The following is a 25,298-nucleotide window of genomic DNA, read 5'->3' as shown; positions in this document are numbered from 1 at the left end:
AAGAAAGTTTAAATCGTTGAAAAAAAAAGAGCTGTAATATTATGAGAATAAAGTTAAAATATTAAGAGACATTTATCAACTTGAAGCATGATGAGAAAAAAATGTAGTAACATAGATTTAAAATAGTAAAAAAAAAAAAAAAAATTCATAATATTATGAGAAACAAACAAAATTTGGTGGGGGGGAAAAGCTATAATATGATGGGTATAAAGCCAAAATACTACAGGAATAAATTTACAAAGATTATTTAACAAGGAAGTTTAAATAGTTGTAGAAAACCCCTGCAAAAATGGGGGGGGAAAAAGAGCAAAGACCAAAACTCATGCTGCTTTTTCACCTACATCACAAAGCTGAAATGCATTTATTTTTTGTTGAAATATATATCACGCCTCAGCATATCTTCATGCGTTGGTTTAGTGGCCCTTGCATCCTTTCATTTTTCAGTATGTGGCCCTCGGTGGAAAAAGTTTGGACACCTCCCAGTCTAATGGGTTACATGTTGTGGCAATGTTGTACATGTAGTGATAATTCCTGTCATAGTGTTGGCTCATTGTGAGTAACGGCTCTCCACAGTGTGCTTGTTTAGCCTTTTTAGAGCCATTGGAGAGCAGTAAACCATGTGTCAGAAGGTCCTGATAGACTCTTCCTAAGTGCGTCTCGGTCGTAAAGTATAGCCTGCCTCATCGCTGGATAAATGTGTCAGCTTCTGCCGAACATTATTCAGTACGGCTCACATCGAAATGGACTTAATTCAGAACATGTTCTCCTTGTTTTGTTTGGAAGCAAAATGTCTGCAGCAGAGTTTGTGACGTCCGTCCGAGGTTAACCATTTCCTCCGAGCTGGAGAGATGTTTACTTTTATCGCGAGGTAGGTAGACCGACTTGATGTTTATGTTTTTGGGGGGAAGGGGGATTTGGGCTTCAGTGTGAACTTTCATTCGCCACTTGAAAGCACTTGACTTGCTTCTAATTTACCTTGAAGGACGTCAGAATGATCTGTCTGCGCTTTTTTGTGGCGACAGCTTATCATCAAAGAGCGTCTTTAGAATCTAATGACAGCTTGTATACCTGCGTGCTGCTTTTTTTCCCCATCAGAATGATTGCAGCAGCTGTCAGACGTGAACTTAATAAAACAGGGAGAATGAAGGCGCTATGACATCGAATTGGAACTGGTCTTGAATTTCCCTTTGTCATCAGTGCTGCTTCGCTTCACCGAGGATGTGTCACTCCGTGTAGAACTTTTGTTTTCATTAGGAAGCGTTTTAAATACGGCAAGAATATCCAGTACCTCGCACTTGCAGAGAGCACTTAGACAAATTGCCGTCCCGCGACTTTTAACACCCCCGCTTGTGCCTTCCCCTTAACCAGGTAATGTCTGTGTAAATAGATCATTATTTCATCCTGAGTTGTCCCAAGTTCAGGTTCTTTCCATTTAAACGCCCTGCTGCCGAGACGCCGTGCCCGCCCCCCCCCCAGGCCTCCCCCCCGATGTGTGTGACACTGAACAAACACAGCAGTGGTTCTAAGCAAACAGATTTGCAGCATATACATAAGAAAATATTGCAACCGTGTCACTGGTGGGTGTTAGCGTTTCGCTTCATTCGCACTATTTTGATCCCTTGTCACACCGTTTTTGCTTCTTTTTTTGGGGGGCACAATTTATGTAAACATTGTCAAGGCATGTCAGCTCCAACATGTCCATGTTCAGAATCTAACATTTCAAATTCTTCAATTGCACTTCAACGTGCAAGCACTTTCCCAGGGCTTCCCCAGGCCAAATTGGAGCCCTAAGCAGAATTTTACAAAATGACTGTATGGGCCCCCACTGGGGCAGCTGTGGTCACCACATCTCCAGGACCTAAATGATGCATTAAAAGCTATATAAAAAAAAAAATACAGTCTAAGGATGGGATTGAACCCGCACTCTCTGGGCAGCAGCTGTACCATTACACCACCAGGGACAGACAGACGTGTGTGTGAATTGTGCCATTTGCCACAAGGTCTGATGGCTCATCACTCTTTTTCGTCCGATTTTGCAGAGAATTCACCCCCTCCACAGCATGTGTTCTGCGTGTAGGGAGGGGCGGCCCTGCACTTTCCATTTTTTGGCTTGAAAGAGGGCTCGGACATTGGGATTTAAATGCAGTGGCGAACTGGTTTTAAATGCTACATGCTCTCCGCCGCACCCCAGTTAATCATCAAGATAACCTTTAATAAAGATCAGCTTCATAGCACACGTCTCCAATGTCTTCTGGTAAGGAACTTTCTGGAAACGTTGTCTTCTCTGTCGATCATTTAGTAATTCATTTTGGAAAAATCACGATAGAGTGGGGGAGCAATGTTCGAACCTTGATTATAGCGAGGGCCGACTGTGATTTTCTTAGGCGGAAAAATTGCCTAAATTGTAGGTTTTGTTTTTTTTTGTCTGACCTTTTGGAACAATTTAATAACGAAAATCGGGGTAGCACTGTATTTGGTTCATCACACTTGCAACTATAATTAGATTAGCTTGCAAGGTCCAAGCACTCCTATTTTTAGTCTGTGTATTTATTCCTATTTTTTAATGAAAACCCCTCAGTGATCCATAATTATGAAATAGTCCAAGCAATTCATAAATCTTAAGGTGATGTTCATAATTGCAGGGAACGCACTGTAGATGCATCAGTGTGCGAGCCATTAAAACAAGCGCCTAATTGCACCGCAGTCAATTTTGTACGAGCTCTCTCTTCAACCTGGTGAGTGCAAAAGCAGCGCCTCATTTGGCCCGTGCGCAGCGTAGTTACTTGAGAGCTTCCATCAGTCAATTGAGTTACCGAGAGCCTGTTCACCACGCAATAAACGCCATTTACTCGCACACAGAAACCGGAGCTTACATGGATTCACCTGCCGGCTGCTGAAACGGAAACAAGGGGGGTTGTTTTGCGCCTTTGCACTTCCAGCTAGTCCGCATTGTCGCTTCAATCTATTTCCGTCTGATCCCGACTTGGTTTTGCCAGTTGTCTGTCAGTTCATGGTAGAACGTGTCTATTACTGAACTAGCGCTCACAAAAGGGAGGAAATTTGTCAAAACATGCACCTCAATTGTGTCGCATGGTGGCGCTGTTATTAAACCTCGTGAGACGAATTGACTCCAAATTTCTCTTCCGCTCGACAAAAAATCCACTGTAACTTTATGGTGTTTTGGTACCCAACTTTATGGGACCGAGAAGCACATGTGTTTAAAATTTGAACATGATTGATCAAAAAACGTGGCCACCACCAAGCAAAACATCTCTGCAGGGGCACCTAACTAGTTGCCCATTAGTCACTGACCAGTTGTCTAATGATTATACAACATTGAGGATATCTGTATTGCAAGTATGCTAGCATGTCCAAATGATTTTCGGCACAACTGCCTCATGGACTTCTCCGAATTTGAGTTATGGTTAGTAATGTGCATACAAAATGTGCACAAATTAGGTCCGCCCTGCGTGGAACAATCCACCTTATGGACGTTTTTAGCGTTTTTTCGATAGATTTTGCACTGTGTGTGTGCGTGCTCGTGCCTGTCCAGCCTGGCGAAAAGCCCTCCCCGCGACATAATGTCCCATTTCCCACACTACATATTTCAAGTGAGGGACAATCTGCCTAAAAGTAGACAAAACGGCGAGGCATTTGGTGACAGAGTATAGGACTGAGTATATATCGAAGAGTAGCCTACAGGCCCCTGGTTCCAACGGTGAGGTGCGGTGCACCTGTTTTTGAACACTCTACCTCCGTAAATATACAAAGATAAGTGCATAAGATGAAAGCAGCATGCTGCCGTTGTTCAGCAGAGATGAGAACTGTTCTGGACGCTGCACTTCTGATAAGGAACTTTTCTAAAAATAAAAGAATCGTGACCCTTTTCAAACTCTTACAGTTGCAATTGCACCTTCCTAAAAAGAAACACTGTCCAAAAGGGGCCATTTTCTTTGTTCTTTCTAATGAGATATATTATTAGATAGTACACTCATTTGCTTTGTCACCAGTACTTACATTTTTCTGTCTGGTACATCAATATTTGGATTTTTTACTTGATTTATTGGAGAATTACCTGCCAGTTGATTTAAACTTCATTTCAGAATTTCAGAATTTTGGGAGAAAAAAAAAGTTCTTGTCCCAATACCGAGGTCCAGACCGTACCTGTCTCGTTGCACACCTAGCACAAATGTTTTTACTATCCCTTACGCTTTTTCTTTGCTTTCAGCTGATGTAAACGTGTTAGAGTGAAGCCTTCGGTTTAAATGCAATCATCACCCGTGAGCAGGAGGCCGACGACCGGCACAGTGTTCCATTCTTTTAGCCGTTGGTGTTCTTCTTCCGTCACCACCTCTTTAGCATCAGGAATGGTCGATTCCAGCTTTCCTGGCAGCAAAAGTGAGTGCTGTTGTATGCATGGATTTAATCAGCAAATGTTTCCTTTTTGATAAGAAGTAGCAAGGAAATCAGCAGTGTAGTGCTGATCGGTAGCAGCGAGGCCTTGTTTGAACGCAGTTGAAATTATAACCCCCGGAGTAGACAGATGTGTTGACGGAAGACTTCCGCGAGGCTCGCCGCGGAGACGGACCGAGAGGCTGATCCGCTGTTAGACCTCCGTCTCCCCATCACCGAGAAGCTAATATCCTAAAGCCTTGTTTAGAGAGAAATCCAACAGTGACCTCCGACACGGGGGAGAAAGAGCAGAGAAAATGGGGTTGTGTGTTAGTGGTGGCGGCCCTCGGGGGTCATAGCCTCAGCTGATACAATCTGGAGAAGACCTGCTTGCTTAAAGCCGTGGGTGACATATAGGGAGCTGGTGTAGGGATCAGCCGCAACCCCCCTTCCTTGTCCGTAGTGAGAGAGCAACTTTTCTGCCTTTTTTTTTTTTGGCCACTACCTCCCTCTCCCTCCCTTTAGTCCATTCCCTCCCTCTCTCTCTCTCTCTCTCTCTCTCTCTCTCTGTCTCTCCTCTGGCTTTTTTTCACCACTTTCTCAGACACACACCGCCTGCAGCAGTAATCGGACAACTCTCTTTTCCTCACTATAGGACCGGGTCTCCTGAGATACGACAGCACGGGGGCTCCAATGGGTTCCGTGGCGTAAAATGAAAGCGAAAAAGGCACTTTGAGTCGACCATGACAGAGAATCCGGAAGAAGTGTTTTAAAGAAAGTTTGCAGTCCAAGTTGCTGGACTGCACTCTTTCTGCAGATTTTCATTTTGAATTTTTTGTGTTTTTTAAAGACAGAAGAAGGGATAAAGACGCCGGGATTCAACCATAATTGCAGTGAGTATGACTTTTCATGGTTGGATTGTTATTGTGTGGAATAATTGCTTCTGTTTAAAGTGGATAGGTGTATGCAAAATAATCACAAATGTGCAACAATTTGGGGCCAAATTTTTGTATTAACTATACCCAAAGTCATTTTGAACTATGAAAAATAGTACCAATTATGTTGATGGCATGTAATTAAATAACAGGAGAAAACAAGTTCAGTCTTCATCAAAATTTTTTTTAATGATTTGCAATGAAAGTAAAAAATATTTTGATGATTAGCACAAAATGTAAAAAATATATAGCTAAATTTAAAAACTACACATACATTTAAAATGTTGAACAAATATCCACATTGATTTTAGCAATAATTCCAACATGTGGTTAGTCCCACAAACAATATAACACTTTTAATCTGCAAATAATTGACACTGTTAAAAAATAAAAATCAAATTAAAATGTTGTCAAATAGTCACTTCAATGCATTCCGTAAAGTTTGGGAAGCTGTGCTAAATATTTAAATGGCAAAAACATGCCGGCCCGTTTAGCTGAAAGTTACCAGTTGACATTTTACGCCATCTGCTGCGGCCGTGGAATGCTGTGAGGAGACCTCGACGTCTGGCCCCCGAGACAGGAAGGCCGGACTTTACCGTCCGCCGCTTCCCAGTCGCCCTCAATTGCAACAAAGATGACTCCTCTATACCGAGGGATGCTTTGATGCCTTCCACTTCAACGTCAAACCCGTGAAAGGTGTGTGTTGCTCCCGTACAACAGCACACACCAGGAGCTTCTGCGTGGACAAACATGACCAGCGTGTGCGAGCGCCTGCTTCCATTCACTCGCACAATAACCTTATTTATCCCATTAAGCCATAATGAGCAGGGGCCGATTTGGGAGGGCTGTTTGCATTGCGTATTTGCCCTCATGCTGCTGGATGCAGTGTGCACACAAGCAGGAGTGGCATTGTTTGATGATGCCTGCTGTGTGCAAAAGCGTTTGTTGCAGCTCGGTCAGATAAAGGGGGCCGAGAATGGGAGAAGGATGCGGGGTACTTGCTTGTAAAGTGGGATGGGGTTGTTTACTAAATAGTGTGGGGGTGTTACTTTGTGAACACATCACTGTTTGGGGCTGACAAAGCAGGAAATGAGCTTTAAGTGCTGCGAAAACACTGCACACATTGTTTATTGTAGTGCCGAGATATAGCTGACATTGGGAATTCGACATGTCCGAAAAGGAGCAGGAAGAAGCCGAGCTAATTTGCGGCTAAAATGTTTTTTTTTTTTTTTAAATGTCTAAGTGTTACAAAAATAACAATAAGTAAATATAAGAAGAAAACTGACAAAAAATAAATAAACGGATTTACTTTTAAAATAATGAGGACTACCACAATTAAAATTTTTGGAGCGATGATTATGATGTGATAACATTTCTATTAATGTTTGTGACCGCTCTGGTTTTTGTCCTGGTGGGCCTCATTTTGCACCGTGGTTGGCGAAAAAAACGTGCACCTTAAATCTTGATTGATGGTCCCTCAAAGGCGAGGCGAGGCTTGGGCCTCCTGGAAATGATTTTGAAGGTTGAAGAGCACGGTATTAACAGATTTAATAAGCCGCCGAGCCCGGTCGTCGTGCCACCCTGAGAGCATCGGCCAGCACGCTTTTATACGTGCCACGCTTAATCAGCTGCCGGCGTTTATTTGCACAAGTCACGACAGGTCCTGTAAAGTGCAAATATGTGCTAATTGGTCATTATTTACATTGAAATATGCATGTGGGGGTTTATTTGATGCCAAACATGCAGGTGCTGTCACTCGGCAGCTATTTGAATTTGCATTCGCAGGCGCCATTCCTCGTCATGTTCAAGCCAAGCGAAGCGTCATGTAACCCGTGCCCGCGTCCGTCCACGCACATCTGTGTCCAATTGTTGTCTGCATCTACATTCTTCTGCCAGCGGATTTATTTTTCCTGGGCCACCATGTGGACTCAGCTGACCGGCTTAAGTGGGGATTACTTGTTTTGCAAGGTTCCATTTTTGATTCAAGCGCCGTTTAAAGAGGTGTAAATCAAAACACGTGCGAAATGTGGACTCTTGACGTTAAGGAGTGTCGTGCAGAAAATGTTTCGACATTTTTTTTTTTCTGCAGCCATGCATGCAGAAACGCTCCAAGCTAAAAGTTGTTGTTTACCTTCAAAACAAAACAAGCTTGCAAGCAACCGTGACATCTTCTTCTTCTTCTTCTTCTTCTTCTTCGTCTTCGTCTTCTCCCACCGTCATGATGACACATCCAGCGCCCGCTTTGTTCTCTTCAAAGACACACCAGCAGTTCAGGTTGAAGTAGGAAGCACATGAAAGATGCTCCTTCTTTTTTTTTCCTACCCCCCCTCCTGCCCCAGCAGCAACAAATATTTAGCGGCACAGAAGAAAGGCTTTTAAATCCCTTCTTCTTCTTCTTCTTCTTCTTCACGCCCCCCTTCTCCTCACCTGGATGCTTTCACCTTCTTGCAATGGATGACATTGTACACACACACACACATACACACACACGCACAGACACACACACACACACACACACACACACACACACACAGGCTCCATACTTGCTCCTTGCTAAAGTTTTTTTGCTTTATCTCTATGGTTTTCACCTACCTGGACTCCATTGTCTTGCATCCATTCTTCGTATTATAATACAGTGAAACTCTTCTGAAAGCATTTTTGGGGGAGAAAATATGTCTCAAATAGTGTTTTGTGAATTATTTTGCTTGCTTTGCAGTGACAGTTTTGCAGTCTTGCATCCCTTCTCCATGTTATACCGCCGATTGCGAACAGTTCCGAAAAGCTGTAGAATTTCGACAGCAGTTTCCAAGACAAATATTCAGCAAAAGTCAGAATAAATACTTTTGAAAAAACACAAAAAATCACCAATTCCTTTTTTTTTATTAATTTCATTTTTAATGTTTGTTTTTTGAATTGTCCACTTCATGAAAAGAATATGACAGGATCGAGTGGAACCTCTAAATATTTAGCTTACAACAATTTGGACACCAATTTTGAAGGAAAATATTTAGCTAAATCAAAATAAATACATGAAAAATTGCTTTTTTAAAATTTATTTCATATCTACTATGTTTTTTTTTTTTTAATCCTCCACTTTATGAAAAAAATATGACACAAGGATTGAGTGGAGCGTCCCAATGCAAACCCCTTAAAGGTTGTACAATTTGGACACCAATTTTCAAAACAAATATTCAACTAAATCAAAAATAAATACATAAAAAATTGCAATAAATACATTCATTCATTTTTTATTTATGTCATACTTAATATATATATATATATATATTTTTATCTTCCAATTTATTAAAAAAAAACACGAAGCAAAGATCAAGTGGAACCTCCAAAAGGAAACATCCTAAAGGTTGTACAATTTGGACACCAAATTAGAAAAAATAGCTCAATCAAAAAAATACATTAAAAATTGCAATAAATACATCTATTCATTTTATTTTATTTCATATTTACTATGATTTAGCACAAATCCTGCAATTTATGAAAAACATATAATGCAATGATCGAGTGGATGCTCCAAATGGAAACAGAGGTTGCACAATTTGGATCCAATTTTCAAAATCAGCTAAACCAAAATAAATACATTAAAAATGCAATAAAAAGATATATATTTTTAAAATGTATTTCCTATTTTATATGATTTTTTTAAAATCCTGCAATTCATGAAAAAATATGACTAAAGATCAAGTGGATTCTCCATATGGAAATACCCTAAAGGTTGTACAATTTTTAAGACAAATATTACATAAATATATATTTTAAAAAATAATAATAATACATCACTTTCATTTTCATTATTTACTATTGGAAAAGAATATGATTGGATCAGAAAATGATCAAATTGATGAAAAGATATGATGCAAGTTGGGTAAATGTTTAAGTGTTTGAGGGTGTTTTATAAAAGGTGCGCTGATTTATTATTTTTTTTTATTTGCATGCCGGGCCGAATTCAATGCTCAACGGGCCGTACATAGGCCATGTGCCATGGGTTGCCTACCGCCGGCAATGCCCTGAAAGAATAGCATTCATGATGTTTTGGCATACTGTGACACATCATTTAAAAAACAACTAATTCTTGTATCTGTATCTGTCATTTTTATTTTTTCCGCTTTAATGCTTTTGACCCTTTTTAGACCCCTGTATCCCCACGGTGGGCCCGAGTCAGGTCTAATATAGTGTTATGGCCGTGCCTCGCTTGATGTTCTGGAGGCGACCGGGCAGAATGTAACTGTCAGCTGAAGGAGAGTAATAGAGGCATTGGTGTTGTCATAGGAAACATATGTGGTTCCATATGCTCTCTGTGTTTTGCCGCATTGTCTGAGATGCGCCACTGATCTGGGGGCCTCTTAAGTGCCCTGAGTGTGCGTGCATCATGAAGAGGGGCCTCTGAAGCATGAGTTTGTGTTTTACAATGCACATATATATCTCCATACAGTATGTTATTCCCTCTATGCCTCTTTGCTCACCGTGAATGGGCTTTGAAGTGTATTTGTGTGCACTGCAACACGGCCCCAGGCTGGGGCAGGCCCACGGGAAGCAGCCCTGACGCTCATTAGGAGCTGTCAGTAGGCCGGAGTTGGGGGGAGTGCTGATAAATTTCAGATAGTGTCAATTGCACATGAAAGATGTGCTGAAGATGCTCGGTGCTGTCACGCTCCACTTGTCGCCGCTCAACAAGTCCCATCTGCCTCGCCAAAACCCTGCACCGTGTGATCTCTAGCTCCTTCTGCCTACCTTCACCCCCCCCTTCTTCCCGCTTACCTTGGCTAAAGTCGCTTTGCATGTTGATTGGGGGAGGGCTAATCCAGTTTGCAGCTGTCGTAGACCAATGATGAATCACCTTTCCGTCATTTGGCAGCACTCCCCTCTCTGCTCGGGGGAGGACCTGTAGGAGGAAACAACGGGCTGCTGCTTCTCGCTCGGGGAGACAATGTCCGCCTCTGTTGGCTTGGCCCCGTCTTCCCATTCAACAATAACGTTTTCTCAGAGACCAGGCTTTTTGTGTCATGGATGGCTCTGGACTGTGACACAGAGTTGCAGGAACAAGGAGTGACATTGTTTCTCTGGGGGGCCGGTGGAGGCGGGGACAGGAACAGGGCTTGGGGTGCAGGTAAGAGTGAGAACCTCAGAGAAGACGTCCTGAAGGCTCATTTTAAGGGTGGAGAACCACCATTTATGCGTGTTTATGTAACTGAGTACTTGTTTTGTGTGTATTTCTTCTTTTCTAAGTCATTTTTCAAATCTATACCTGGACTTTTACTTGAGTATGTTGTCTTTAAAGTATTGTATTTGATGGACAGTACGGCCATCTGCTGGTATATTCTGCAGGAAGACGATGATGCCGTCATTTGTTCACTTTAATCCAAAAATGGTGTTGCTTCATTAAAGAACACATGGTTTGAGGCATGTACTGCATTTTCTCCCTTAAAAGTAGCTTTTACTATTGAGTAAAAGTGTATTTTTATTCAGTTTGTTATTTACTTTTGCCGAAGATTATTTAGACTTGTACTTGAGTAAAAATATAAATATAATTACTGTGTTTTCTGGACTAAAAGTCAAAAAATGCATCAGAGTATTCTCAAAGAAAACACTTATAATACAAGACATGATGCCTGGACGCATCCCGGTGTGTAGAAACATATCAAACAGATGTACTTCAACAGCAAAACTTTGTTTTTATATTCACAAATAAATTAAAATAGGTATCCAGTGAGACACAGCAGCTAGAATGTCCAAGCTAAACCTCAATAGTGTCCTAATTAAACAACACTACTGGCTAAAATACCACATTTCCGTCCACACAGGTCGTTATAATTGAACATTACTTACAGACAGTCTCCAAGGCAGAAGAAGCGTATTAGAAAGTATTCCATAGCAAAAATGCTCTGTACCATTCATTTTGTGTGCCGAACTGTGTCACAAGGTCAACTCAATAAATTATTGCGGCAACTCGTCGCCAAAAAAAAAAAACAACATCTGCCACCCCACTTTAACTTAAAGGCAGCGCATCTTCAATTATATATTGTATTTACAGTAATGCCTTGTTTATTGTGGTTAATTGGTTCCACACCCGACCGTGATAAGTGACTTTCCAAGAAGCTTCCTTATTTATAAATTGAATATTTTTGTAGTTAGAGCATAGAAAACCTGTTTAATACCTTCTAAATATGATTTTTAACATTATTAGAGCCCTCGAGATATGAAATAACACCCCTACAGTCACAGTTGCACTCGCATAACCCGATATAGTAGACATAATAACAGAAAATAAGATCTATTAGACGTACATAAGTAGGGGCGTCACAAGATCTCGTGTCAGAGATGAAAACGTGGGTACTAGGCCTGGGACGATATGAAATAAATGAAGTAATCACACAATAAATGAAAATGAGCTGGATAATTTTGTCGGCCTCAATATGTTGCCATGTGCATGCGTGCTCTGTTTTCCTCCAAACAGGCGGGAGGAGGGTTCACTCTGTGCATTACTTTCAGCAGCTTGGGGTGTTTTGGCGTGAACGGAGTGAGCCCTTTTGTCAGTCATATAGTCTTTTGGTCTGAAGGCGGGGCCGCTAGCGTACGCACAGAGTGCAGAAGACTACAACATAGTAGAAATTATATTAGTAGATTGCAGTATATTGTCAAAAATACTTTTCATTGTACTTTTCTTAAAAGTCAATATAAAATCTCTCTGACACAATCTCGTGTGTCATCTCGAGTGTCTCGTGACACCCCTATATATAAGACATAACATAGACGCGACATCACACGTTTCAGTGCTTCCTGCGGTGGCTATTTTCTCATCAATGTAACATTACTAGTGACCAATGTAGAATACTTCATATTACATCTTTGAACGTGTCTTCTGAATGCCTTGTATTTGTATTTTTGTTCATATAGCCATTGAAAATGCTTCATTTAGGCCATGAATATGTGAAATTGGATTTTTTAAAATGCATGGTTTTTTTGAATGATAGGCCGTAGTCAGCCACGAAACAGGGTGAAGCCTCGAAATTTGAACCGCAAAGTGGCGAGGGACGACAGTATTTTGATATATAAGTTGCAGTTTTTTACTTTTACTGGAGTAGATTTTTAGACATGCACTTTTACTTCCATTTGAGTATAATTTAAATTTAAGCGAAGTAACTATACTTTTACTTGAGTAAAATATTTGAGTACTCTTTCCAGCTGCTAGGACCATACTAAACATACAACATCATCTGATGCAAGGATGCAATGTGATGCGTTTGTGGTACATTTTGACAGAAAATCATTGAGAACCACTCAACTATACCAACGCAAACGACACAAAAAAGGGGTTATTTTACATCAAAATAACAATTTATTGACAAATATAACACCATGAAGTATTTACAATTTTCAAATTTGGAACTGAACTATGCATGTACACACGCGTGCGCGCATGTGCACATGCACGCTCCTCCACTCCTCACTTCCTCCTTCCTGTCGTGTGATTTTTCCATCTACGTGATCCCTGCCGAGCGCTTATGAAATGCACTTCTGCCACCTTGTGGCTGTTTTTAAGGCTTAAAATTGCTCTCAAGTGAAATTGCGTTAGTGGAGAGTTGCGTCATGACAAAAAAAAAACGTAAAAGACGTATAAATAGGTTGTTTGGATCGGGCGTTTGCGTTTATGACAATGTATAACTACGTCTTTGGTATTGAATGAATTAAACATGCGATTGACTTGCTCTGGCCACCCCAGAACTGGTTCCCTTCCTTGCCGAACCTGTATATCCATCCAGTTTTTTGCATCCTAATGTTTCAGGAAGCCGTCTTTCTGGGTTACTCCAGTGCTTTGGCCTCGCATAAAAAGGCCAATGTTCACAGACTGGCAGTTAAAAGTCTGCAACACCATGTCCCATTATCATTTACTCTCCATTACAGCAAGATGTGTCAGTTTTGGCGCTTCCTCCCGTCCCTTCTCCATTGTCTCTCCCGCTTCCATCAAATCCCTCGAGCGCACACTTGTTTTCTGCAGTGTTGGTCTTTTCATGTAAACACAGCAACAATTAAGGCGCTTGCCAGAGCAAACACATGCCTCCCTAAGCCTCCTCGTCTGCCCGTCCGTCGAGGCGCGCAGCCTCTTACAATCAAGCGTTTCACTTTGAAACCGTCGCCCCCCCCAACCCCTCATCACCACCACCCACCCAAACCAGCGAACATCTGTTAGCAGTCATGAAAAACGAAGGCCGTTTCTTGTTTGGAGATGCATCACGACTGTGACTGACAGCGAGCGTTTGGTGTGGGTGCAAAGTGGAGACTCGGCGTGACCATAGGAATGACAAACTGCTTTGTTTGTCACAAATGTTTACTACTCACTGTTTTCTTACAGAGTGTGCGTCGAGGAGACATCCCCTGTCATCCATACATAATCATTTGCTTTTCCCCGCCATGCAGGTCTATGGAAATGCAGGATCTAGCCAGTCCTCACAGCCGAGTAAGTGGAAGCAGTGAATCTCCAACCGGTGCCAGCCTTGACAACTCCCACATCAATAACAATTCCATGACACCCAATGGCACTGAAGGTATGCACGCTTGGCTTAGCTCTTTTCTAACTCCGGTCAACGTGGTCTCGTGAGAATTAAGTGGGAAAAGTGTTATATTGGTTGAAAAACTGGACATGCGCACGCTCCCTAGCCACTGGTCGCAGCCTAGTACGGGTCCAAGGACACACAACAGAAAAATCAATAAATGTGCACCTTTTTGTAATTATATTTTTTCATTTTTACAAATAAGTATGTCACATTAAATGTAAATGTGTGCTTTTTTTATCAATTCATTTTACTCCGACGTCACATTGGTGTCAAACCAGTATGTATAACCGGGAGATAATAAAGCTACCGAAATGATGACAGCAGCTACTTAAAATATGGTTCCGTCGCTTCCAGGCATGCTAATACTCCATATCCCTTGTGTGTGTGTGGGGGGGGAGAAGTTCTTTGTTCCATCACTGTAGATTAAAGTTAAAATGAACAATCCAGAGCGTTCTCCTATGGCACTCACAGATGTTTATGACACATTTTGCGTTGCTTTTTTTATACATCGGTACATCTACAAGGGGTGGCATGGCTCAGGTGGCAGAGTGGTCGTCTCCTAGCTTGGAGGTTGCTGGTTCGATCCTCTGTGTTCCTGTGACCATGTCCAAGTATCCTTGGGCAAGATACTGAACCCCCAGTTGCTCCTGATACTGCGTCAACAGCAGGTAAAGGTTTTGAGTGCCTTGAAGGTAGAGAGGCAGTATATATGCAAGTCCATTGACCATTTACATGCTATCGTGCTATATACCAAGGGTTCTCAAATGGCCTTAACTTGGGACACACATTTTCCGAGGATCCCGAAATTGCGACTCACTTTTATGTAAGTCAAACTAAGCAAATTTGTTAAAAAATTTGTTTAAAAATCAGCTAATTGCATGTCCAAAGTGCTTTTTACAGATATTTTTGATGGTACTTTATCAAGGAAATGAGGAGGAACATAAAAAATGTATACATATGACTAATGCATTCATTGAAATGATACTGAATATCCAAATTGTACGAAAAAAACACAATCAGCATATACCAGCGGTTCTCAATTACTCGGTATTCCCCAATTTGACTTCAAAATAAAAAAACAGACATGGATCGGATTTTAGAGTGCATATTTGAATGTAATTTTCCCAATTTTGGGTTCGTCACCTTTTTTTTTTTGTACAAAAACAGCTATAATGGCAACATGTTTACCCTTTCACAACTGAACATGTCTGAAAAGGAGCAGGGGGAAGCAGAGTTTACTTCAACAGTGGATTTTAACATCATTGTGGCCATTCAGCAGTGTTGCGCACCTAGGACAGGGGTGTCCGAAATGTGTGGCCTGTGGTCCATTTGTGGCCCTCGGCGCATTCTAAAAATATAATTTAACAGTGGAAATGGAAAAATCTGCGTTAATTTTTACAAGAATAAAGTCAGAACATTCAGAGAAAAAAAGTCACAATTTTACGAGCATAAAATCGGAATATTATGAGGAAAAACACTTCATTTTAGTAGCATAAAGTCGAAAAAGAAAAAAAAGGTTATTTTCTTAAGTCATAATATTATGACAAACAAGCAACAAATAAAGTTGTGTTTTTTTGGTGTGGAAAAATGTATAATGTTATGAGAATGAAGTCAAATATGGGATTAATGTCATAATTATGAGAAGAAAATTTACAAAAAGAAAGTTTAAACAGTTGGAAAATAAATTTAATTTAATTTAATTAAAAAAAAATGTAAAAAGTTAAAAAAAACAAAGAACCAACAGAAATGGAAAAACAGGTGTAATTGTAGAGAATAAAGTCAAAATATTAAGAGAAAAAAGTCACAGTTTTACTAATAGTATTATGAAGAAAATAAGGAAAAACAATGCCATTTTAGTAGCACAGAGTTGAAATATTAAAGAAAAAAGTGTGTTATTTTTCAAAAAGTCATGAGAAACCAATAAAACAAAATACAGCTGTAATTTTTGGAAAACGCTATAATATTATATGCATAAAGTAAAACATATTATGGGAATAAAGTCATAATATTATGAATAAACAATTTCGAAAGATTCTTTAAGAAGAAAGTTAAAATATTTGGGGGGGGAAAAAAAACAACAACAGCAAAATTGGGAAACAAAAGTGCAAAGAGCGAAGGTGATACTACTAATAGGCTTTTTCACTTACATCACAAACCTGAGATGCACTTTTTCCTTGAAATATGCATAACTTCTTAGCATACCTACATGTGTTTCATTACAAAATATCAAAGTGACGCTCGCATTCTTTCATTTTTCACTATGTGGCCCTCGGTGGAAAAAGTTTGGACACCCCTGACCTTAGATGTGCACATCTATGTCGCTGTCGCTGTTTTCCAGCGCGTTTATTTAAGCCGGCGTGTCATTATTCAAATCCCTGGACATGCTTGGACGTAACAGTTTGCATGAGGTTTCCACACGCGCGTGGTTATTGACTCAGGTGATCCACAAGCGTGTCACAAACCAGGGAGAGTTCATCAGAACATCTTGATGCCAATGCTTTTTGGTGAGGCAGGACATGCTGTAGACTCACGTGGTGTGTCTTTCCCATAGGTGACAGCATCACAATGCTTACCACAGCAGACTGGTTGTTAGGTTCTAACTCGCAGTCCGCCGCAGGTTTGTCTACTTTTGGTGACGCAATGAAAGGACAATACTTGCAAACAAGAAGAGATGAAAATGATGCCCTCATTGTTTCAACTATTGTGCCTTTCATTGAGACCCTCTGTGGTATTTAGTGGTGTTGCAAGCATGGTTTGAACTGGTCCGTTTGATGCGAGCATTGCTTTTCATTTGCTGTTTTTGGTGTGCCCTGTGAAGAGGCGTGTGCTACTTTATGCATGCACTTCCATTTTAGTTATTTTTTTTCCACCCGCGTCTTCTTGCAAAAGTATCGCCACTTGTCAGCATGTTTCTGTGCTGAACAAGCACCGCGGAAACATGTAGAACATGACAGCCGACGGCTTCTTCCGCCGTGAGGGATTCCGCCGAGCATGACCGCCTTGCCCACATTGTCAATTTGTTTAGCCCGCAAAGAAAAGATGAAAAAAAAACAAAAAAAAAACACGCAAGTGGAACGATTTGAAAGATTCCTGAGCTGTCAGGTAGCTGTGAAATCGTTCTTTACGGATCTATCAGTGACATCAGTAAGACAGCCAAGGTCACGAAGCGGCCGCTACGCATTTAAAGCGAATTTGTACGCGAATACATTTTCTTGACAGTTCAGTTATGCTTGGTTGTCATCGCTAAAACAAATCCTGCGGAACATCACATGAATCATAGAAAAGAATAGAATAGAATAGAATAGAATAGAATAGAATAGAATAGAATAGAATAGAATAGAATAGAATAGCCTTTATTTTCATTGCACAACAGATACTACAAAATTGTCATGTAATGGGGCCACTCTGCACCACATAATGGCGAGCACTTAAAAATGATGGCGGGCTTAAAAGTTGTCTTAGCCTGCTTGTACAGCCCAACTACACATGCAGTATGTTACTTTTACATACAACAAATTACTATATAAATTACTGTATAGGTTGGTTCTGAACTCTTTTCTGTCATGCCGCACCTTTGGGGACAATTTTTTTTTTAATTAAGAATCTGTAATATGAATTCATCTGTACAAACCACTGTATGAGTTGCTGGCACCAGCATTGAACGATGCTGCCAATGTTGACGAAAGACACTAAGAGACCTTTTCATGTAATTGATTGGTTTTATTCCGCCACCACCCTCAAAAATTGTAAATAAATGTAGAATTCTTTTCTGATTTGTTTTTATATTTTTGGGGGATGTTGTATGATAAGAATGCATTTGGTTCAGAGCAATGCTTTAAAAAAAATACACATAATAATAACAAAATAAAATAAATAATAATTAATAAAAATGATCACTAATAAATAAGTAATAAAAAATAAATACAAAAATATTAAATAATAAATAATAATTATTATTTATTAAATAAAAAATAAATAATAATTAATAAAGAAGAATAAATGTCTTTATTGGCAGGTTAATATTGGCAAGACCCGTCCCACTATTGTGAAGCACCGGTCCAGCGTTACGCCATTTCAAGACATCAGGGAGGTGCAGCAGCTACAGAAAAATAAAGAAAAAGCATTTTTCAAACCTGCTAACATCAGTTGTTTAAAGGGAAAAACAAACTGGTTTTTGGCTCCTGCAGTGAGTGAGTAAACAGACAACGGGGTGAGCAGAAAACCAAATAGTTTTTCCGAGAGTACGGGACGCCCCAGCCGTAGTAAACCGTATTGTATTCTTCGAGGGGAGGCTCACTGTGCCCCCCAATTCTGTGCACCCCTTAAGTGCCATATTTATAAACAGTTAATGCTCCATGCCAGAGTTAAAATCTAAAATCACCCGAGCGCTCCTGTTGTGTAGACAATCTTAGGGTCCTAAAAAACAGCATCTAGTATTTATGTCAGGCTATATTTGGTGAGGTAAAACCACCCCAAAAAATTAGAATAAGAATAAATGATCTGTAGATCTCTGCAAATGTGCCCCACCCGTGCCTTTGCTGTAGTTTTAATTTTAATACCACGGGTGTTCCTTGATATCGGTTGGCGTATTTCAGTGGCATCTCGCTCAGTTTCATATCATATCATTCCATATAAACCTGGCCTGCATCATTAGATACAACCAAATAATATTAAAATGATAACGCTATCTTATAAATGCTTCATTGGAAATGCACCCCCCCCCCTCCCCCCCGACAGGTCTGTTTTTATTTTTCATTCTCCCCAAATCCCTTTGCTGAAATGTGAAAATGTGAGACTGTGTGTGTGCAACTCGAATCACTTTCAGATGTTGTGCTTTTTTTTTTTTGTGACAACGTGGCTTCCCCCCCCCTCCCCCCCCACACACACTTTTTGCAGTTAAAAGCGAGCCAATGAGCAGCAGCGAAATAGCCGCCTCAGTAGCAGACACCTCTCTGGACAGCTTCTCCGGATCAGGTGAGGACTGGATACATTTGTATGTGTGTACGTGTGTGTGTGTGTGTGTGTGTGTGTGTGTGTGTGTGTGTGTGAGATGAGCCTGTAGATGGCTGACTGATAAGCTCAGGAAGTGTCCCTGCCAATAAAGTCTATGTCTGTTTAAGAACAACACTGCTCCTTGCCTTTGTCAGCATTTTTATAAGGTTTTGTGTGTGGGTGTGTGTGTGTGTGTGTGTGTGTGTGTGTTCATTGAGCTGGTTCCCATGCCGGTGAGAGCTGAATTATAACATGCAGTGGAACGGCAAGGCCTCCCATTGGCCTTCGCTCTCCGGGGGCTGTTACCTAACATTTCACACCTTCCTTCCCCACACTGGAGCACTGCACACTCTCTGCAGCCAAACAAGTCAAAAGTGTGCATCTCCTCACTATTTTACACATCGCAGTGACACACACAGCCCTCTGTTCGACGGTACCAATGGAATTTTGTAATCTTATATCCTATATCCGCCACGAACGAGGGGAAACTCAAAGCTGTTTTCAGGCAAGCGGGGATGCATCCCGCGTGACAGTCGCTGCATGCGTTCCACGTGAACGACGCCACATTAAGGGCAGCCATATTGTTTTGCACGTTTCAAGCAATTACGCACAAGCGTCAAAACTGCCAATGCGGCAAGTGAAGGGGAAATGTTACTGAGCTGTTACTTTTATTTCATGTCATTAAAATCTATTTTGACATTTTTAATTCAATATAATTGCAAATGTTCTCACATACAGTTTATTTTCCATGTATTTATTTTATTCCGCCACCGCCCTCAAAAATGTAAAAAAAAAATTGTACATTTTCTTCAAGCTTTTTTAAAAATACATATCAAGAAGAGACATAATTTTTTTTTATTTTGTTAAGAAAGCAGTGCTCTAAAAATATACATACAAATATAATAAATTATTATTTTTTAATTAATTAATTAATTTCTAAATTAATTGATTAATTATTTTCTAATTAATTAATTTACTTAATTAATTAATTTCTAATTAATTAATTAATACATTAGTTAATTAAGAAGAATAAAACTATTTATTGGCAGGCTCAGAAGCAAAACATTATTATTATTATTTTACGTTTAATTATTATTTTTAAATGATATTATTAATATTACTTTACAGTATATTATTATTTTAAGTTATATATTTTTTAATTACTACACTTGTCAACAAGCTTGTGGGCCGCCAATCACTCAGTGAGTGTTTACACCACCGGTTGCCATGGTAGCACAATCTCCTCCACCAAATGAGTCAGCAGAAAAAAAAAAAAACCCTGCTCTTCCTACCTGATTATTTGACTTCATTATTACGCTCCGTCTTGTCAACCTTAAGCAAGGTTAGTGAAATAAATAGAGTCATGCAGCGTAATTACTGGTTCCTCGGAATGCCGAGGTTCTGTTGGCGAAAAATAATATTTACCTTGCTTCTTAGTGTTTAAAACGTGCTCTTGTCTTTTTTAACTCTCCCCAGCTATTGGAAGCAGTGGCTTCAGCCCAAGACAAACGCACCAGTTCTCTCCGCAGATTTACCCCTCCAAGTAAGGCTTCTTTTATTATTTCTCAAATAAATAAGCAGCGTCTAACTTCATTTGGAGCTTTAATTCGATCCTTCTGCCAGATTGTGAAGTTTCGTGCGGGTTTGTTTGCCGGGATGTCTGCAGCTTGTGTACCCTGAAATTGTCGTTATCTTGCAAACGTGGTTGTTTTTCACGACGTATATTAGCTTGTGTGATACCATCGCTCGAATTCGTCAGCCAGCAATGTTGAGCGTTTTGGTTTTGGGGAAGGAAATTCCAGCCGCTTCCCCTTTTTTCACTTGTGCCTTTTTGTTTCAAACAGCAGGACATATCCGCATATTCTTCCAACTCCTTCCTCCCAAAATATGGCCGCGTACGGACAGACGCAGTACACCACAGGAATGCAGCAGGCCGCGGCGTATGCTAGCTACCCCCAGCCTGGCCAGCCCTACGGCATCTCGGCTTACGGTAAGAAACACATCCCAACTTTGTCTCCTTGATTTTCTTACATAGTACCGTGAAGGTGACATGACAGTGTTCCCATAATTTCAGCTGTTTAAGCTGCGAATGTGCTGAGTCGCTGTTTAGCTGCCTGCATGTTCTCTTTGCTTAGATGACTAAAACAAATCTGACAACAAAAATGGGGGCGGCCCCAACTGCATTATACTTTAGACTTTGAAAACACCTGACTTAGAGGCATCTTTGATACACATAAGCTATAAAATCATGCAAAAAGACAGAGCAACAGAATACTGAATCGGTCTGATTCCACTGTGTTCATGTAGCTCACTGACTATGTTTACATGCACTTAATTAGTCGGATTCCCCAAATTAAGTGGTCTTTTCTATTTTTACACTGATTCCATCGTTGGCCTTACACCGTGTGCCTCCGAAACGCTAGGTGGCTCTAAATGTACGACTTTTCCAGTTGACTTGTTACGCAAATTGGTAAAAACGAATGCTGACATGAAGTCATTTAAGTCCCTGGTGGTGTAATGGTACAGCTGCTGCCTTTCAAGTACGCCAACTCCGGTGATTAATCAATGGTAGCGTATAAACGCAAGATGGAACTAGTTTCCAGTCATAAAATTTAGGTATGTTAATCCGAAAAGTCTAACACGATCTAGTTAAGGTGCAAAAATAGTGCATGTAAACGTACTGCAGTGTAATTTAAATTGCCGACTGTTATAAGTGCATCAAACCGATCTGGTGTCGCTAACCGATTTAGGTCCATTGTGGGCAGGCATCAAGACGGAAGGTGGCCTGAGCCAGTCGCAGTCGCCGGGGCAGACCGGCTTCCTCAGCTACAGCTCCGGGTTCAGCACGCCACAGACGGGGCAGGCACCTTACAGCTACCAAATGCAAGGTGAGGAGTGTGACGCCTGCGTCTTTTTTGATTCTATCTTCACTTCTGTGTCAGTCTGTCCCCTGCACAACACAATGTGTCACCTGCTTGATCAGCTCCTGCACACAGCCAGGGATCGAACCAGGGTCCACAGATTGAGAGTCCAAAGCTAAAATCGCTGACCGTCAGCTCCAGCACAACTCTTAAGGTGTCAAGGAGTGACGTTTACAAACATACCATCACATACTGTAGCTGGCATCCATTACGCTCTCTAAACGTCACTCTCATCCGGGTCACGGGACCAATGTAACCCGCCTGGTCCGCACCTGCACACACCCAGGGATCGAACCAGGGTTCGCGGATTGAGAGTCGATAGCTAAAAACCCTGTCAACTCGAGGTCCAGCATGACTCTTAAGGTGTCGTAAGGAGTGAGGCTTACCAACATACTCTGACTCACCCCTCTAAACCTTACTCTCTTTCGGGTCACTAGATCAATGTAACCCGCCTTGTTCGCCCCTGCACACATCCAGGGATCGAACCAGGGTTCGCGGATTGAGAGTCGATAGCTAAAAACCCTGTCAACTCGAGGTCCAGCATGACTCTTAAGGTGTCGTAAGGAGTGAGGCTTACCAACATACTCTGACTCACCCCTCTAAACCTTACTCTCTTTCGGGTCACTAGATCAATGTAACCCGCCTTGTTCGCCCCTGCACACATCCAGGGATCGAACCAGGATCCGCAGATTGAGAGTCAAGAGCACTAGCCATCTAGCTAAAAGCCCAGACTGCCAACTCGATGACTCTGTTGGTTTGCACGTATAAATCTAAGGCGACTTGTCTTTTTCAGAACTTTTACCATTTGTGGTATACTGGCACCAACTTTTAGCGGCTCTCCCAGTCCAAATTAGGCAAATTCGCGCCATTTTTAGGAGATTACAGAAAATACCTCCCTGCCTTTGATTTAATACCCCACTCCTTCCCAACATGGCCCCAGAAGACTCTCGCATCAAGGCAGTCGTCATGAATCCTCCCTCCCCTCTTAAAAGAATCAACACAGATGGAAAAATGGCCGGCACTTAGGAGGCACCAGCCCCAACTCCCCAGCCTTTGTTTTTCTCTCCCTGTGATCATATTTGTATTTGTTTAAGCATCGGGATTGCAGAGATTTATAGCCTTGAAGCTAATAAAGATGAGCGCCCGCTTCTTTGACAGTTGGAATGGAGTTCAGAGTCACCACGCCACAAAAGTTCCACCTGCGTCGGCCTTTGATAATCCTCCAGTAAGTAAGAGATGTGGCACACGGGGGTAGGCTCTCTTTTCCGTGGCTCACAAGCAAACACATTGAGGAAGGAGTAAGGAAGGAAGTATGTGCTCACTGCTCTTAGTGGTTTAACTCACGCTGACAGCATTATGTGCCCATTTGTCTTCCAAGTATTATGCTCTTTGCCTGGTCTAGGTCTGCTGCTATCTGCGCCCGTAGGCCGCCATGTTGCGTGACAGATTGGCTGATTATTGATCCGCCTGGGTTAGGTGCCTTAGGCTCGGGGTGTCCCAACCAAAGAGGCACAGTTTCCACATGCGATTTTCCAGCTTGTGGCCAGCTGTCAAGGCGGCCGACGATTAGATTCATGTTTCTGCTCCTCGCTTTCATGTCCGATGCCACGGCGCTTTGTGTGGGTGCTAAAGTCGCCTGAAAAGGGGACAGAGGCGTTGTTGTGCAGCGGGGCTCTGCCCAACTGGTGTAGTCTACATGGAAAGAGGTTTTGAGCAGATGCTAATTAGGTGAATAATTGGATTCCTGCATTCTGTCTGTGCGAGCCACAAACCAAAGCCTCTTTAAAAAAAAAAAATAAGAGAGCCCATCTGGACTTGATCGCCTATTCCCAAGTGGGGCATAGAAACTTCTGCTACAAATATTGTGCGCTGATGATAGACATAGCCCATGGCAAGGAGACTGATCAAGCAAAGCAAATGGACTTCCAATTGTGGAGCCAGAAGGCAGGAGGGGAGGGGTGGATGTCTGGTCTTGACTGAGTGAGCTAACTGGAGCAGGACAGAGGGAGGGAGAGAAAACATGCCCCCGGGGAACCAGAACACCCGCTCTCCCTCCCCTGCACCACCACTCTGAACAGCATGAGTCCATTCTCGCCGGGCCGAGCGGGGTCCCCTCGGCTTTTATGTGGCTCCTCGCTCTCCACGGAGAAAGCCTCAAAACCCTGCCAGCCAGAACTTTTATGACCGTTTGAACTGCGCTTCAGGCTAATTTGTTGTCCTTTGCAGCCTCTCTGGCTTTTCTTGATCGTTCTGTCAGACTTTCACTCCATTTTGAACTCTGTTTTAAACCCCCCCCCCCCCACCCTTGCAAGCCCTTGAAAAACAAAATAACCGGTAGGGGCCAGGATGAAAAAAAGGTGAAAAGATCCACGGGTGTAAACGCTGGAAACACAATGAAAGCGTCTTTCTTTTCGAGTGAACTTGCACTCTGTCTACCTTTTCGCCGTTTACTTCCTTCCCGTTCCATCCGAAAACCTGCTTCGTGTTTGTCACGGTGTGGGAGGGCACTGCTGATGGGACCAATGGTCACAGCATAAAAGGAACTCCCTCTTGTTTGTTGCCGGGTAGAAAAAAAGGTGTAATTACGCCCACGTTTAGGAGCAGGATACATTTATCTCCCCTTATTCTTTTCACTGCTGCTTTTTGTTTCGTGGAGCGTGACTGCAATGAACAATTAAAGATTTAAATCTGAAAAAAATTAAGACAAATACATTGAAAAATACATTTAAAATTAAATTATCTTCAGGTTAAAATGTAAAAAATGTGTTATATCAGGGCCACCCCGCAAATAAGCAGAATTTTATTTGGAGGCCCACTCCCCATTCCGAAATAAGAGTATCCCAAACAGGAGCACTGAATTCTGGACCTAAAATAAATCACACTGAACACAAAAATTGTAAACTATTTGCACGTTTTGGAGTAATGCAAATACATGGGAAACAAATGGTTCAATACATGATTTTTCGTGCAAAATACAAATGAACAGAATTTTTAACAAAGCTGTTGTGGGATGAAAGTCGCACCTTCTGCATTTAAACGGCAGCAGCTGTACCATTACACCATCGGGGCGCGATGTCAGTCATTGCGGCAACTCCTTTCTTTTTTTTCCCCTCTCCTGCCTCAGGTGCACTTGGTGCTCTATGCCTCACGGCAGCGATGCGCGTCCTTTGCGCATTTGCAAGAATGCGCCCCCTTGTGCAAAATGCAGCCCCCCTCATATATCGCGGGACCCTACGCACACACAAAAAATGAAATTTAAAAAATGCAATAAAAATTGTGCGTTATCTTGCATGCAAATAAATCAGATGCTCTATTTATTAAACCTTTATTGCTGATGCTGAACATGCTAGTTTCCACTCGGGGGCGGGGGCTGTTAGTCTCACATGTCGAAAGTTATTGTTTTCATTTCTGAAGCCGGGTATAAAAATGCCACTTTCTGTCAGTTCAAGCTCCACAAACCAAATAACGGTGTGATTTTAGCTTTCATACAA

General features: G+C 41.6%; 1 protein-coding gene across 10 annotated transcripts in view; it reads left to right on the top strand.

The window, feature by feature from the left end:
• Positions 1-5,023: 5,023 nt before the first annotated feature.
• Positions 5,024-25,298, top strand: part of eya1 (EYA transcriptional coactivator and phosphatase 1) — a 48,137-nt gene continuing 27,862 nt past the window's right edge. The window contains exons 1-7 of one of the 10 annotated variants that reach the window (XM_054766027.1): positions 5,024-5,285; positions 13,758-13,885; positions 16,446-16,511; positions 18,791-18,868; positions 20,363-20,429; positions 20,734-20,876; positions 21,637-21,774. In XM_054766027.1, the coding sequence (XP_054622002.1) occupies positions 13,762-13,885; positions 16,446-16,511; positions 18,791-18,868; positions 20,363-20,429; positions 20,734-20,876; positions 21,637-21,774 (616 nt within the window). In that variant the 5' untranslated portion in view covers positions 5,024-5,285; positions 13,758-13,761. Of the gene's footprint in view, positions 5,286-10,026; positions 10,450-13,757; positions 13,886-16,445; positions 16,512-18,790; positions 18,869-20,362; positions 20,430-20,730; positions 20,877-21,636; positions 21,775-25,298 lie in introns of those variants that run through there. The other 9 variants (XM_054766028.1, XM_054766024.1, XM_054766026.1 and 6 more) reach the window with 9 other exon arrangements.

Source organism: Dunckerocampus dactyliophorus, chromosome 21 (genome assembly GCF_027744805.1).
Source record: "Dunckerocampus dactyliophorus isolate RoL2022-P2 chromosome 21, RoL_Ddac_1.1, whole genome shotgun sequence".
NCBI lineage: Eukaryota > Metazoa > Chordata > Actinopteri > Syngnathiformes > Syngnathidae > Dunckerocampus > Dunckerocampus dactyliophorus.
This window is presented reverse-complemented; position numbering and strand designations above follow the sequence as displayed.